We start from the raw sequence: 15411 nt of genomic DNA, 5'->3' as shown, positions 1-15411 counted from the left end.
GAAAGATAAACCCACAGCGACGCGACCCAACGAACAAGCATTACCTGATCTATCTTCCTACCTACAGGATTACATGATGGCACACGACGGGCGTGAACGAGAGTTCAAATGATCGCAGCACTTTTTTTAACGGGAGTCATCAGGGACCTTAAAGATCTGATCCGCTGTTATGAAAGTAATCGCCATTCATCGTAAAACATCAGTTGTTTACGTGCACACATGTATCCACATCGTGAAATGGCCGCTCATCTTGCAAAAAAAAATTGCCGGTTGCAGAAAAAATCGATTGAAAGAACGTATAAAGTGAAGTACATAGCTTAAGCAATTGAGTGAGGATCTGAAGATTAAGCTACTACCTAAAAAGCAGGAGGAGACTATAGAAAGTTTGCAAAATCCTTCCAGATTCCCCTGCTAGTTATGTTTAATTTATGGGGGACTTAAGAAGTTATGGCAAGTTTGGCAAATCCAGGAATTCTTTCAAAGAGGACTGTGGGTATACTGGTTTGAGAGACAAATGCGAACCCTTTAGGCAACAAGGTTTGTCTGACATAGGAATGATGGTGCATTGTTCTATTGTACAGTTACCGGCACAAACGTGAACTACATGGAAGAAACCTTACTTGTGACTAAATATGAACAGGAACTCAAGAATATTTTGGAAACTGAAGTTGTTAGCCTTGGTATGGCTAAGTGGGTAAATAACCTGGCAAGAAGAATTTTAACTTAACACAAAATGGTTTTAACCACTTTTTCCACTGCTACAGTATATCTACATCATCTGTGGCACCCTCCAAGCCACCATGACGATATACTGATTAAGCTTGCAGCCCTGCTGTGCACGATTGGGTGCGCTTCAGAGCTTACCCCCGGCACTGTCAGCTGCATTACTAATTGGTGAAGGGGAACATGGGGGATTTAATAATATGGCACATCTGGGCACCTAGGGGGGCATAACTGGGGGCATGTTTGGCTATAATGGGGGGCAGTGCTAATCCTGGGGGTACATCTGGCTATAATGGGGTAATTCTGAACCCGGGGACACATCTGGCTATAAAGGAGGGGCACTATTTCTGGGGGTGGCAAACAGGGGACACATCTGGCTATGCTGGGGGAGGCTGATATTGGGGACACATCTGGCTATACTTGGGGGGGGGGGGGGTGATACTGGGGACACATCTAGATATCTATACTGGGGTGACATAAACTGGTGGCACAGTTTTTATGTCAATAGCACTTTTTATTTTTAAACAGAAATTGGTCAAAATTGAGAAATAATGCATTTTTTCCACTTTTTCCCATTAAAATGCATAGAGAGGAACATTTTACTTGGGACCAAATACCCTTCAATGAAAGCTTAGTTTGTCTTGAAAAAGAAACAATATATAGATAATTTAAGTGGCATGAGTACAGATGAACTTATTGCTGATTAAAAAGGGACACACCTAAAGCGTCAACACTGCTCTGGTCCAGTAGGGGAAAACAAGGTCTGGATGCGAAGTGGTTAAAGACACTTTCTTATCAAAATTAGCATTTTCACCAGACTCGGAATTTTACTATGATATAATGTAATCTTTGAAAGATACACATTATTGTGAAAGTTAGAACTTTCTTGAAAATGTATTTTCTCATGCCCATATATTTTAATGAAAATTTTTATTAGAGCGAAAATATTACCTTTTCCAAAACATGGTGAAACAAAATGATTAGGATAAGGACCAGAGGCGCCAAAAAGAGTAAAACAATACTAAGTTTAAAAACTTGGGGGGAGACGTACTCACCACCAGTACGTCTCCCCCCAAGTTTTTAAACTTAGTATTGTTTTACTCTTTTTGGCGCCTCTGGTCCTTATCCTAATCATAATACAGTCCATCTGTGGTGGCAAGGATTTTTCCTAATTTCTTCTACAGAGAGCGACATCTTATACCTGAGTGGGGTCAGGTTCTAATTCTCCCCACCTGCATATGGAGTGGTTGCCTAGGGGCAACCCATGTTTGTGAGTATAAATCTTTTTCGATTAATTGTGTCTCTATTGCTCTGAAATACCACACCATTTGGGCTCTCGGTCTTTTGTTTTTTGTCTCTGAAGTGCATGGTGAAACAAAATGGCCATATTCGCTCATCACTACTGAATATTGACTGACTATTGACTTACTGAGAGGTCGAAAATTTGCTTTGTCAACGACTACCATTTCGTGGACCATTGATTTGTTCTTATGTTTTAAAGAATACCCGAGGATACCGAGGGTAAAAACTGGTAAAATGTTTGGGGCCCTTTTACACGTAATCAGTTGCTCTCAGGTAAAATGGAAAGCAAACTGAAGTAATGCCCATGTTTTCCTATGGCACCTTTCACACTTAACACGTTTTAACTGAAATCTTTGTCACAATGCACTGCTATGGAAAAAACGCGTACTAACGCACATTAACACACACCAACTGATTAAAGAGACCCAGAGACTAACTATTTACCTGTTTTATACATACCTTGGGCTTCCTCCAGCTCCATAAGCCTGGATCGCTCCCACGCCGCCGTCCTTCGCTGCCTCTGTCCGCCGGTACCGGGTCCCGTCTTTTCTGCCAGTCAAGTCGAAAGGAAGCCTCTGTGCATGCGTACAACTGGTCGCGTCCGGTGGAAGTGGCGGGACCCGGTACCAGCGATAGAGGCAGCGGAGGATGGCGGCGTGGGAGTAATCCAGGCTTATGGGGCTGGAGGAAGCCCCAGGTATGTATAACATCTTTTTCATTTTTCAGAGATCGTTCGTCTCTGGTTCCCTTTAAGTGTAAAAGGGACCTTACTCTTAATTACCTGGAGCTTTTTGCAGCCCTTGATAGTCTGTTTCATCCCTTGGTCCTCTCTGTTGTGTCTCTGTCCCCCTTGTAAAGCTAGCCAGCTCTTCTAGTGGCGGGCTACTGCATATGCAGGGTTCCGGGCATGCACCTCCTTGAGGCCAGGGGCCAGGAGAGTTCTGTCCATGTGCAGTTTGTAAAGACGTGGAGAAAACGCACATGGCCAGGACTAAGCATGTGCAGTAGTAGCCTGCTAGTAGTAAATCTTTCCGAAGGGGGACAACGGCACAATGGATGAAAACCGAAGGACATCGAGGGACCTTAAAGACTGCAGGGAGATGGAAGAAGCCTCAGGAAAGTAAAAGCCAACTTTTTTTCCCCACCTCAGGCTTCCTTTAAAATTCATGAAGTTGAAAGTAACTGTGAATTAATATTTGCTGTTTAAACACGACTTCCTGCAGGAGTTATTTGCTACTTTTTACTTCCAAATTAACCACCAGTACATAATTTTGTCAGGCATGCACACACATTTACATACAACTGTCGACTTTTGTTGTCAAAGCTTTTTCAACCAATTGCGTTTAAAGGAAGCAAAATAAATTGAATGTGCCACTTAGAGCTTGACATGACCAACTTAAAATTCTTAATATGTTGTTACTGAATTTGTTCCACTGTGTTTTGCATAAAATTCCATACCTGTGCAATAAATTATAGAAAAAGTGCTTAACTTTCTATGTACAATGTCGTCATATAATCTTCAGCCTTTCCTAGGACAAGTACTGTTGGTTAGTAACAACACTAAAATTCCCTTAGTGACAAAAATACTAACAAAAAATTATGTATATTTTATGGAAAAGGCTCAAAATTTGTGTGAGAGAATTCTCTCTCTCTCAAATCATCACAATTAATCTAAATACTATATACAAACATCATGTACATATATATACATGAATGTATGAAAATGGATAAAGAAAATTTTTCAATACATACTTACAAAGTGTTGAGTTCAGCAATAGTCAGCATGCCCAAAACTGATCTTTTGCTTTTGAACGTTCACGGCCGTTTACCACTGCAATCACGATTTCAAGTGTGCCCAATTTATGCATTTCCACCATAATTTTTTGTGAACAAAGAATTGTATGACATGCTTGTGATCGGAAATGGGGAAAAATATGGGCGAATATTTTTTGAATTGCTGGATCACAAAAAAAAAAAATATATTACATAGCGCCACAATTGTTTCTCAGTTTTCCTTTCCTCCTATACTTTATACAGGAGTGCAAACACACAAAAATTGCAGCAGGAGTTGGCAATTGGGTAAAATCACATTGCAAATGGGTTTCTCATTAGTTTAAGCCAGACCTTGAGTTTTTTGCGACCCAAAAGCAATCAGAAACAGATTGCGAAATGTTGCAAAGGGAAAATGGCCCAGAGAGCTGTGGAATTGCCAGCTCTGTACTTCTTCTATTAAAATAAGTCTCTTTCTCCCGCTGTTAAAGTTTAATTTACTTCTTGTTTCTAAAGGTGGCCATAAACAATTTAACCAAAATGTGAGTTTTTCCATTTTTCTGTCATAGAAGCGATCAATTGTACAGAAAAATCAAATGTCTTTTTTTTTTTAGTTGGAAAAATCTATAAAATTTCAATAAAATCTTCCATTTTTTGATTTATCAGCCATAGTGGAAAATTCTGATCAATTTTTTAAAAAAAAATGTGTATGGTGAATTTGCTTGTTTTTCATACAGTACGATCAATCAAGAAAATTAATTGATTTTAAAACATCTAGGGGGAAAAATGTATGGTGTTTGGCCACTTTAAGACTTATGGGATGACATTATTCTCACTGAGGCAATTTAGAAATAACACTTGATCAGTTGTTGAGTCAGTTTTTGCACCAAACAAAATATCCTCCAAGTTGTGTATTTATAAAGCACGATTTGGGCAACGTTCAGAATAGTTATCCAGAGCTGTTTTTTTTAGGGTTTAAGAGTAGTAACATACAAAATGTGACTTTTACAGACCTTGGGCTTGATTCACTAAGACAAATCACATGCCTTATCCAAGTTAACACACCTTATCAAAGTTGATACGCCATATCAGAGTAGCATTGCAAGCGCTACAAAGTAATGCCTGCTAATTGGCAATGACGAGAGCTTCACTCGTCCTGCCCTGAGCCCCTGTGGGTCCAATCACTTTAAAGGACATTATCCCCGCACTTTGATTGGCCCAATAGCCTGCCTGTGAAGTTTCCTGTCAAGTGACAGGCAGCCTATTGGGCCAATCAAAGTGCGGGGACAATGTACTTTAACGTGATTGGACCCGCAGGGGCTCAGGGCAGGACGAGTGGAGCTGTCGTCATTGCCATTTAGCAGGCATAAGTTTGTGCGCTCGCTATGCTACTCTTATAAGGCTTGTTAATTCTGATAAGGCGTGCTATCTCTGATAAGGCGTGTTAACTCGCATAAGGTGTGTTAACTCAGATAAGGCATGCTATTTGTCTTAGTGAATCAAGCCCCTTTTGTCTGATATAATAGTGTTCAGTTGCATGGCATGATAAAGAGTTTTCCATGCAAATGTCAAAATTTCTTAATGCAAATCTGTAGCCAAGAAAAAAGTCACATACAGTAGCCACTTATGGAGAGGGAAGGTTCTGAATCCTAAAGAGCCTTTCTGTTTCTCCCTCTGCATCCTAGTTCCAGCGATGTCATCCCCATTCAAATTTACCAGTCATCAGAAGCACTTGGCATCCCTGGAAGACGAGTATCACTCGAGTACCCCTGTGCTTATGAAGTATGGAGTCCCCTTCTTTGGAAGTGCTTGGAGACACCGATGGTGTAGAGGGAATGCTCTTCAGGATCAAGAGCCATCCCTCGCCATAGGTAAGTATCTGACCTTTTTTTTTTTTTTTTTACTTACATTTTACTTTAAGGTGAAGAGAGTGGATTCCCACCTATCCTTGCAGCCTTTATGAAATGTAAAAAGACAATGGGCTATAATGATCAGTTGTTTAGGTGCCAGGATTATAAGGTTAGTTGTAGGCACTTACTGTGGGGGGGGGGGGGGGGGGACGACTGGGGATAGGCATTTGGTGGGGTGGGATAAAGTTGCGCTCTTGTGGGTGGGGGGTTAAGGTAGGTATTAGAGTTTATTTTAGGCACTTACCGGGAGGTTAGGGTTAGGCATCTACAGCAGAGGGTTCAAGTGGGAATGGGTGCTGGGTACTGCATAGTAAAACATTTGTTTATCTAAATTGCCAACATTTTACTATTAGCAGCACAACCCTGCACCCAACTCATGCAGCAGCACATTAATACAGTATATACTACTAATATATACTACATCACTTGGCCAAAACACCAGCAGCACTGTTTACCAATTGCTTCAAGATATGTCACTGAATGTGATTTTGTGTAAGAATAACATTTATTATTATAGATGCCATTCTCTTAGCTGTCTGCTTAGTCCCCTCTCTTTGAAAATAATATGAATTAACCAGAGACAACTGAATAAGTGAGTTCTGACTAGGAGAGATTGCTTATCATTACAACTGCTGGGGAGATAGGTTAGGGCTGTGTCTAACCTGTTCAAATTCCTGAAACAATACACAGTCATTAAAAGGCCAAAAAGGTCATTTTTAGTAATGTTTCAAACCTGCTTGCAAACAATGAGAAAAAAAGTAATTTAAAATGAATGACAACAGCTGATGCATCTTGTGGGGTGTGCACATTTCATGCACTGTGACATTAAAGGTTCTTGATGACTATTTTGGGAAACACTGCCATGAACTACTGTAGATAGTCTATTCACAACAGTTGGAGAAATACATTTTGGGTGTCCAGCTACTTGTCTCATAGTTTAAAACTTCTTTTTTAGTTTGGTTTCTTTCTTGTGGGAGATGCCACCTCCACTTCTCTCACGCTTCTCCTTTTTGACGCAGAAGTATTTGGTGACCGTTTTCTTGCACTGCTCACATTTCACAGCACAACACCAATGGAACTTGCAGTTACAGCTGGAGACCATATCTGCTCTTCTTTCCTCCACCACTAATCCACAATCTCCACACAGACGCCTGCAGCTCCTCTTCTCCCACTTGCTGAGCATCTTGCCTCTCTTGAGGCACTCTCTGCCTTCCGTCCCCAGTAGGCCCAGAGTTTTGTTCTCTAAACAGTAGTCTGGTGAGTCTTCAAGGTGGACAAGCTCTTTTTTGGAGATGGAACTGAATGTTTCAGCAATAGCGCCTCTGCTGGCCGCACTGTTGCCTGCTCCTTGCAGCAGATCCACTTTGAGAGCTTTGTGGTATTTTTCCTTCAAGTAATAACCCACCTCTCTGAATTCTGGCAGCTGTAGCCAGCATGTTTGGGTAGTGCAGCTTCCGGACACCCCATGACACTTACATGTTCGTTTCATTGTGGTTTTCACAGCCTGATTGGAATAAAAGCATTAAATGAAACAAATTGCTGTATTCTCGCTTTCTCGTGTAAATAGTATGCTTTGTTATAAATATAGAAATTAACGATACCTTCCTTCCAGCCTCATTATTATGGAGATTCATGGCTGCTCTGGCATCTTGTCCAGTTTCCAAGGCATCCACAAACTGCTTAGAAATGGCTTCTCCAAAACCTACATTGTCACTGCAGCCACCCCAAAGCCACCCGTGTCCTCCTGAAAGAAAAGAACCAACAAATATTAAGTGGATTTGTTTCATTTTAATTACAATAACCTGTAAGTCCTTAAAAAGTGAATGTCTGCCCCCTTCAACCTTCCACCTCTATTTGATAGAGGGTTGGGGAAGGCTTGGGTAGGGGATAGCTAAGAGTTCTATCTTTACTGAGGATTAAAGATAGGAAGATATTTCAAGGGCTACGTTACTTTAAAGACATGTTAGATGTACCTTAACTGAACATATGTTATCGACATGTTAATTGTTTCAATTATGATTAATGCCATTTTATACCTTATATACAACTTATCATACAACAATGTCTTTACTATAAATCTGTAAATTGGTGTTACAATTCAATAAAAACTTTATAAACAAAAAAAGTGAATTTCTGGTGATGTAGGAGTGACACAAGAGTAAATGGGAAGCATTGGGAGAGCACTGATTGGAGCATACAATTGCCACTAATAAGGACAGTGATGCTTCACTCCTTGTACTAGATACGTTGTAGCTTTTGGCAGATTTCATATGGAAAGCAGCCATTGACCTCATTCAGTGCTCAGAGCTATGTTGTACGCAGTAACTTCCAAGAGAGCCCATGGCTAAAACATGGTCATTATACTCTAAATTTTATCACAACTGGTGTAAGATCCTGTACAATCAGAAGTCTTTATCTGGAAGGAAGATGGACACAAACATCCCCAGTATAGCAGGAGGTATATTTACTCTCACCCCACAGGACAGACTCCTCCATAGATAACATTTTTCTACTGATAACTTTCTAACCTAGATTAAGGGATTCCAAAATATAAAGAGCAGGCAAACACGGTTTAATCAAATAATTAAATCTACTCTTATAAAACTAACTGTAGATTATAATATTCTCACCAACCAGGCCCAGACTTTTTTTTAGGGCAGACCTACACAGACACATTCAGTAAGGTCAGAACTTCAGACCTTCTGCCGTGTCTGGGCAAACAGTATCAGTATACCCAAGATCCATGGACAGTGTAAAAAATGTCCCACAGTCAGCCTTGAAAATTCAAGACAACTCAAAATGAAAACCATTTTGTCCTTGCCAAGATTCCACTGTATCAGTGCAAGCAATTAATTCACCAAACTTACCAACTTATCTGCAAGATCTGGTGATAGAAAAAAAAGCTTTGGTTCTATCTCCACAAAAGAGGCGCTGGTTGTTAAGAAGAGATCTGGAGAGTTCCAGCCATTACTAGACCTAAGAAGAGATCTGGAGAGTTCCAGCCATTACTAGACCTAAAAAGGTTAAACACTTATGCTGGATACACACGTTGTGTTTCCGCGTCGATGCAGCGTTCGATTCGCGTCGATTCGATTATTTCCAACATGTCCGATTCGCGGTTCGATGGATCGTCAGGTCGATTTGCCATACTTTACATGGCATTCGACCTAAAAATAATCGAAATGCGGTCGGAAATGCTCGGAAATAATCGAATCGACGCGAATCGAACGCCGCATCGAACGCGGAAACGCAACATGTGTATCCAGCATTAGATTCATCTTCAAAAAATTCAAGATAGAGTCTCCAGAGATCTAATTGTTCATCCTAGCAGTGCAGCTCTCATGCTGGATACACACCATGCGTTTTCGCGTTCGATGCGGCCGTCGATATGCGTCGATTCGATTATTTCCGACCTGTCCGATTGAAGCTTCGATGGATCGTTAGGTCGATTTGCCATACTTTACATGGCATTCGACCTAAAAATCATCGAAATTTGTTCGGAAATAATCGAATCGACGCGTATCGACTGCCGCGTGCGACGCGGAAACTCATGGTGTGTATCCAGCATTAGACAGGATATATAGTATGTCAGAGATGTGTAGTCTTTATGTTCCCCTTCTGGTCTCTCCACAGCTACCTTCCTTAGGGCTGGTTCAGACGGACGCTTGCGGAGCGTTTACCGCAAGCGTTCGGAACGTCGCGGTAAACGCTACCATTCAAGTGAATGGGACCGTTTACAACGAGCTTTTGCGCGCTTTTACCCGAACGCGGCGTTCGGGTCCCGATTTTCGCGAGCGTTCGGGCTGCCCCTGGAAGCGACATGTTGCTTCCAGGGAGCGGCCAACCGCGGCGGCTAATGTTCCCCTAGGGGAAGAAAAAAACGCGACCGCATCACGACGCGACCGAAGGCTACTGAAAGCCTGACCGCGCATCCGCCGCAACGCCCCCAGACGCGACGCCACGCAGACGTCCGTCTGAACCAGCCCTTAAAGCGGAATATAACCCTGCATTTCAACTTTGCTCTAAAACATTATTTACAGCATATTATATGCAAAAAGCATTTTTTTTACTAGACCAGCATTAGAAGGGTTAAACACAGAGGTTTAAAGTTCCGTGGAGAGATATGCAGAAGTTCAGATTGTTACATTCTATTTAGTTAAATGTATCTACTGAGAAATGTTACACACTCTTTGCCTGTCCTCCAGCGCCTTCTCAGTCAGAGAGAGTGAGTCACATTCAACACTTAGATACATTTATGTAAACACAATGTATCTATGTCAGCTTCGGATGAGTCTGCAGTTCTCTCCAGGAACTTTAAAGCTCTGTGTAACCCTTCCAATGCTGGTCTAGTAAAAAAAAAAATGCTGGTTGCATATAATATACTGTAAATAATGTTTTAGAGCAAAGTTGAAATGCAGGGTTATATTCCGCTTTAAAGGGATACTGTAGGGGGGTCGGGAGAAAATGAGTTGAACTTACCCGGGGCTTCTAATGTTCCCCCTCAGACATCCTGTGCCCGCGCAGCCACTCACCGATGCTCCGGCCCCACCTCCGGTTCACTTCCGGAATTTCAGGCTTTAAAGTCTGAAAACCACTGCGCCTGTGTTGCCATGTCCTCGCTTCCCCTGATGTCACCAGGAGCGCACGGCGCAGACACAGACCATACTGGGCCTGCGCAGTATGCTCCTGGTGCCATCAGCGGGAGCGAGGACACGGCAACGCAGGCACAGTGGTTTTCAGACTTTAAAGTATTCCAGAAGTGAACGGGAGGCAGGGGCGAAGCATTGGGGAGTGGCTGCGCGGGCACAGGACGTCTGCGGGGGACCATTAGAAGCCCCGGGTAACTTCAACTCATTTTCCCCTGACCCCCCTACAGTGTCCCTTTAAGTTCTTGTCACACTCTTTGGAAATGAAGGTCCAAGGCTGTACCACTACTTGGACAACATTGTCCTACTAGGCTCAACTTAGAAGAATATCCTTCAGCAAAGAAAAATACCCTTGAATACACAAGGGATTGGGTGGTTAGGGAACCTTTGCAAATGTCGCTTAAAGCCAACAAATGCCTTCATATTTTTGGGAGCAAGATTTGCAATAAAAAGAGTGCAATCAGTCTCCCGCTGGACAAAATACAAGTATTTCAGAATAGAGCCTTGGTTTTAATTGTGTTATTGGTTTGTTCTTGGTTAATAAAGACTGGATGACTGTTTCAAGTAATAATTCAGTGCTATATGGACTCTTTTTCTTATACACTGATCTTGCTTAATATCTCCATGACAATATTTATCAGTTTAATTTGGCTTACATTTTGTGGTTTATATGTAACTGGATCAATCACACAACATGCTTCAGAGGTGTACCCAAAAGATGTAGAGTGCTTGCTCTAATTTTATTGCTGTCTAGCAGAAGCCTGTTGTGTGCCGTCTCCTTACTTTCTCGACTGTAGTTCGGCTTACCATGACAGGTGTACCTGGTGGGGTTCTGGCACCATCATAACACACTCAAAAGTGAAGGTTTAATTCCTGAAAGCATAGTCTATAGCACTATCTATAGTACTGGCAGTGGCAGGGTGCAGGAAAGGTCAGACAACCTCTTCTAGGTCCACGGCCTCTTGGCTAGACTGAGTAACCGAGGCAGCAATCAGGGCTATAAGTGTACCTCTACCTGATGTAATAACACATATTCCGCTTGGGGGATGGTAGCTTCCCGGACTACCTTTTTCTGAGTCATCGCTGAAAAAATTTACTATGCAGCAACTCGTGCATCAGTTAACATGTTGATTTAACATTACAGCATTGGCCCAGCCTCGCTCCGCATAGTGAAATTTGACAGGGAAAAGTACCGTATTTTCATCATGTTAATATATTGGCTCAAACTCATGACCTCATGCTTCACAGGCATGGCAATACCTCTGGCCCTTCTTAGCTGACAATTCAGTGCATCTATTACATCTTACAGACTGAAACCACTTAAAGGGAGCCTAAACTGAGGGATATGGATGTTTCCTTTTAAACCATACCAGTTGCCTGGCAGTCCTGCTGATCTATTTCACTGCAGTAGTGGTTGAATCAGACCTGAAACAAGCATGCAGCTAATCCAGTCTGACTTCAGTCAGAGCACCTGATCTGCATGCTTGTTCAGGGGCTGTGGCTAAAAGTATTAGACGTCCAAGATGAGTCAGCACCGTCTTCTGTATAATTAAGCTCTTTTATTAGATTAAAAGCATAATGGCAAGCATATCCAGCGACAGCTCCGCTGTTTCGGGCAAACAGCCCTTTATCAAGCCAGGCAGCAGTCATAATGCAATCACAACTTCACAGTTTAAATAGTCAGAGCGACCAATCAGCTTACACCCAAAGCAGCCAATCAGAACAGAACGGAGACCGGCGGACCTGATGGGAAACAAGTTCCTTAATATGTAAAGCAAGGAGCAACAACCCCTCCCCCAGAGTAAAGACCAACCCACCTGATCAGATGGAGCCAAACACCGCTGTGCGGGTACACTACGCGGCCCTCCGGATACACACCCACCCCCTCCGCGTCATGCACCACCTCATCAGTCACGTGGGACACATCACATGGACTAACAAGCCAATAGCTTTCAGCGCTGTAGCGCAGAGCGCCATCCATAGCAACCGAGCGCGTCACCCAGCCACTCAGGGCATACAGCCCTTGCTGTCACGTGACTCCTCAGTATAAACAAAGTAACCAGGCAACGCCATGCGCCAGCGCACTCTATGGACACAAATGGAGGAGATGATGCACCCAGAGTATTAGAAAAAAAAATGTATTAGAGACACAGGATCAGCAGGAGAGTCAGGCAACTGGTATTATTTTAAAAGGAAAATTCCATATCCTTCTTAGTTTAGGTTCCCTTTAACCTATGAGTATGATTCTGGCAAACCAAATCAAACATAGAGGAATCCCCTGCAAACACTGAGGACATTTAAACTGCACATAGTAAGTTTCCAATGTAGGAACTCAACACATAGAGACAGTGAGGCAAGAGTACGAAGGCAGGCAGCCACTGTGCTGGCTGCAACATGCAGAACCTTATGATAATGCTCAATGTAGATTAGAAAACTGAAAAAAGAATGCAATGATAGAATCCAATTCACACTTCTTACCAGGCTGCCCATTTCTGGAGTCATCACAGCCACAGTTATCAAAGTCTCCGAGGCTACAGTTCCGTGTGAGTGTATACATGACTCCAGCCGAGCTGATGGCATGCACAAAGGCTGTCTCTCGATTAGCTGAAAAATACAAAAATATAAGTTGAAGTTTAGGAAATTGTTTACTTTACACATGACTGTGTTATGCTCTATTTCATTTTGGTGTGCACTGAAAAATGAAATGGTTATAACTCGTGTTTTTTTTTTTTTTTTTTTTTTTACTTTTCTTTTACTTTACTTTACTTTGTACTTTATTTGAGATTTTCCATAGGTCCATAGATCCATTTATTCTCGTGTGTAATTTTTTAAGAATAACTTAAGTTGACTCTGAAATGTTGAGGAGCCATTAATGGCTCTTTTGAAACTGAAGTTTGTCAGGCTTTTGTGCTGATCCTCTGTTTTTAAAGGGAACCTGAAGTGAGGAGTATATGGAGGCTGCCATATTTTTTTCCTTTTAAACAATACCAGGTTCCTGGCCACCTTGTTGATCTATTTGGCTGCAGTAGTGACTGAATCACACCAGAAACAAGCATGCAGCTAATCTTGTCAGATTTGACAATAATGTCAGAATCACCTGATCTGCCTATGTGTGATTGGGGTCTATGGCTAAAAGTATTAGAGGCAGATGATCACTCAGCAGGACAAGATGTCCTCACGCAGTGGCGTAGCTAGAAACCTTTGGGCCCCGATGCGGAATTTGGATGTGGGCCCCCCCGGCAACAACAGCCCCCCCCCCCCCCCGGTGACAACAGCCCCCCCTCCCCCGGCAACACCCGACGCACACACATATCCGAATCCCTATAGCCAGCTATAGGTCCCCCCAGTATAGGTAGCCAGGCATAGGTAAGCCAGTATAGTTGCCCCCAGTATAGGTTAGCCAGGTAGGTGCCTCCAGCATAGGTAACCAGTATAGTTGCCCCCAGTATAGGTTAGATAGGCAGGCGCCGTCAGCATAGGTTAGATAGGTAGGCGCCCCCAGTATAGGTTAGTTAGGTAGGTGCCTCCAATATAGGTAGCCAGTATAGTTGCCACCTGTATAGGCTAGCTAGGTGCCCCCAATACAGGTTAGATAAGTAAGTGCCCCCGGTATAAGTTAGATAGGTAGCTGCCCCCCAGTATAGGTTATATTAGGTAGCTGCCCCCCAGTATAGGTTAGATGAGGTAGGTGCCCCCTAGTATAAGGTTATATTAGGTAGCTGCCCCCCAGTATAGGTTAGATGAGTTAGGTGCCCCCCAGTATAAGGTTAGATGAGGTAGGTGCCCCCCAGTATAAGGTTAGATGAGGTAGGTGCCCCCCACTATAGGTTAGATTAGGTAGCTGCCCCCCAGTATAGGTTATATTAGGTAGCTGCCCCCAGTATAGGTTAGATTAGGTAGCTGCCCCCCAGGATAGATTAGGTAGCTGCCCCCCAGGATAGATTAGGTAGCTGCCACCCCCAGGATAGATTAGGTAGCCCCCCCCAGGATAGATTAGGTAGCTGCCCCCCCCCAGGATAGATTAGGTAGCTCCCCCCCCAGGATAGATTAGGTAGCTGCCCCCCCCCCCAGGATAGATTAGGTAGCTGCCCCCCTAGGATAGATTAGGTAGGTAGCTGCCCCCCCAGGATAGATTAGGTAGGTAGCTGCCCCCCCCCCCCAGGATAGATTAGGTAGGTAGCTGCCCCCCAGGATAGGTTAGGTAGGTAGCCCCCCCCCCCCAGGATAGATTAGGTAGGTAGCTGCCCCCCCCCCCCCCCAGGAAAGATTAGGTAGGTAGCTGCCCCCCCCCAGGATAGATTAGGTAGGTAGCTGCCCCCGCTTTGCCCCCACATAATGGAGGGGGGAGCTGGAGCCACGGGGAGGGCAGCCCAACCTCTCCCTCCCTTCCTCTCCCCCGCCCCCCCCCCCCCCCCCCCCCTCAGATGCACTGTAGGCAGAACTCACCTCCGTCCCTGGTTCCAAACGCCTCTGGTCTCCTCCCGCTCTGCATAGATGCTGTTACACACGCAGCTTCCTGTTTAGCCGGAAGCAGCGTGTGTAACAGCATCTATGCAGAGAGGAGATCAGCGAGTGGAACGCAGAGAGATGAGTTCTGCCTTCAGCGCTTCCGTGCGCGTCACTCTGCATCTGAGAGGGGGGGGGGCCCGGAGAGAGGAAGGGAGGGAGAGGTCGGGCTGCCCTCCCCGCGGCTGCGGCTCCCCCCTCCATTACAGCGCCCCCTCCCAATAGCGCGCACGGGCCGCACGGCCCTCCACACGAACATGGGCCCCCCAGGCCCCTCCCCCGCCTCTTTAGGAGCCGGGCCCGGTCGCCAAGGTGACCGCTGTGACCCTGGTCCCTACGCCACTGTCCTCACGCATTATTTTCTATTCACCTACTATAAGTACGTCTCATTGATGCCGGCGATCATTGACACAGAGACTTAATTAATAAATGGGAACTGCATTCCCATTCATTCATCTCCCCTCTAACGATCGGCAGCGAGTGCGGGAGTATGTGGAGGAAAGGAACAAGTATCTATGTACCTGCGCGGTAAAGTGGTGTTTTGCAGGGATGTA

At 44.0% G+C, this 15411-nt stretch overlaps 1 protein-coding gene across 5 annotated transcripts in view; it reads right to left on the bottom strand.

Moving 5' to 3' along the window:
- Nucleotides 1–6245: 6245 nt before the first annotated feature.
- WNT8B (Wnt family member 8B) overlaps nucleotides 6246–15411 on the bottom strand; it is an 84424-nt gene continuing 75258 nt past the window's right edge. For all 5 annotated transcript variants that reach the window (XM_068255646.1, XM_068255650.1, XM_068255648.1 and 2 more), the window contains 3 exons: nucleotides 12830–12955; nucleotides 7307–7449; nucleotides 6246–7209 (listed from right to left, as the gene is read on the bottom strand). In XM_068255646.1, coding sequence (XP_068111747.1) covers nucleotides 6643–7209; nucleotides 7307–7449; nucleotides 12830–12955 — 836 coding nt within the window. In that variant the 3' untranslated portion in view covers nucleotides 6246–6642. The remainder of the gene's footprint in view (nucleotides 7210–7306; nucleotides 7450–12829; nucleotides 12956–15411) is intronic.

This window comes from Hyperolius riggenbachi, chromosome 10, assembly GCF_040937935.1.
Source record: "Hyperolius riggenbachi isolate aHypRig1 chromosome 10, aHypRig1.pri, whole genome shotgun sequence".
Lineage (NCBI taxonomy): Eukaryota > Metazoa > Chordata > Amphibia > Anura > Hyperoliidae > Hyperolius > Hyperolius riggenbachi.
Note: the sequence above shows the minus strand (reverse complement) of the source record. Positions and strands in the feature narration are given on the sequence as shown.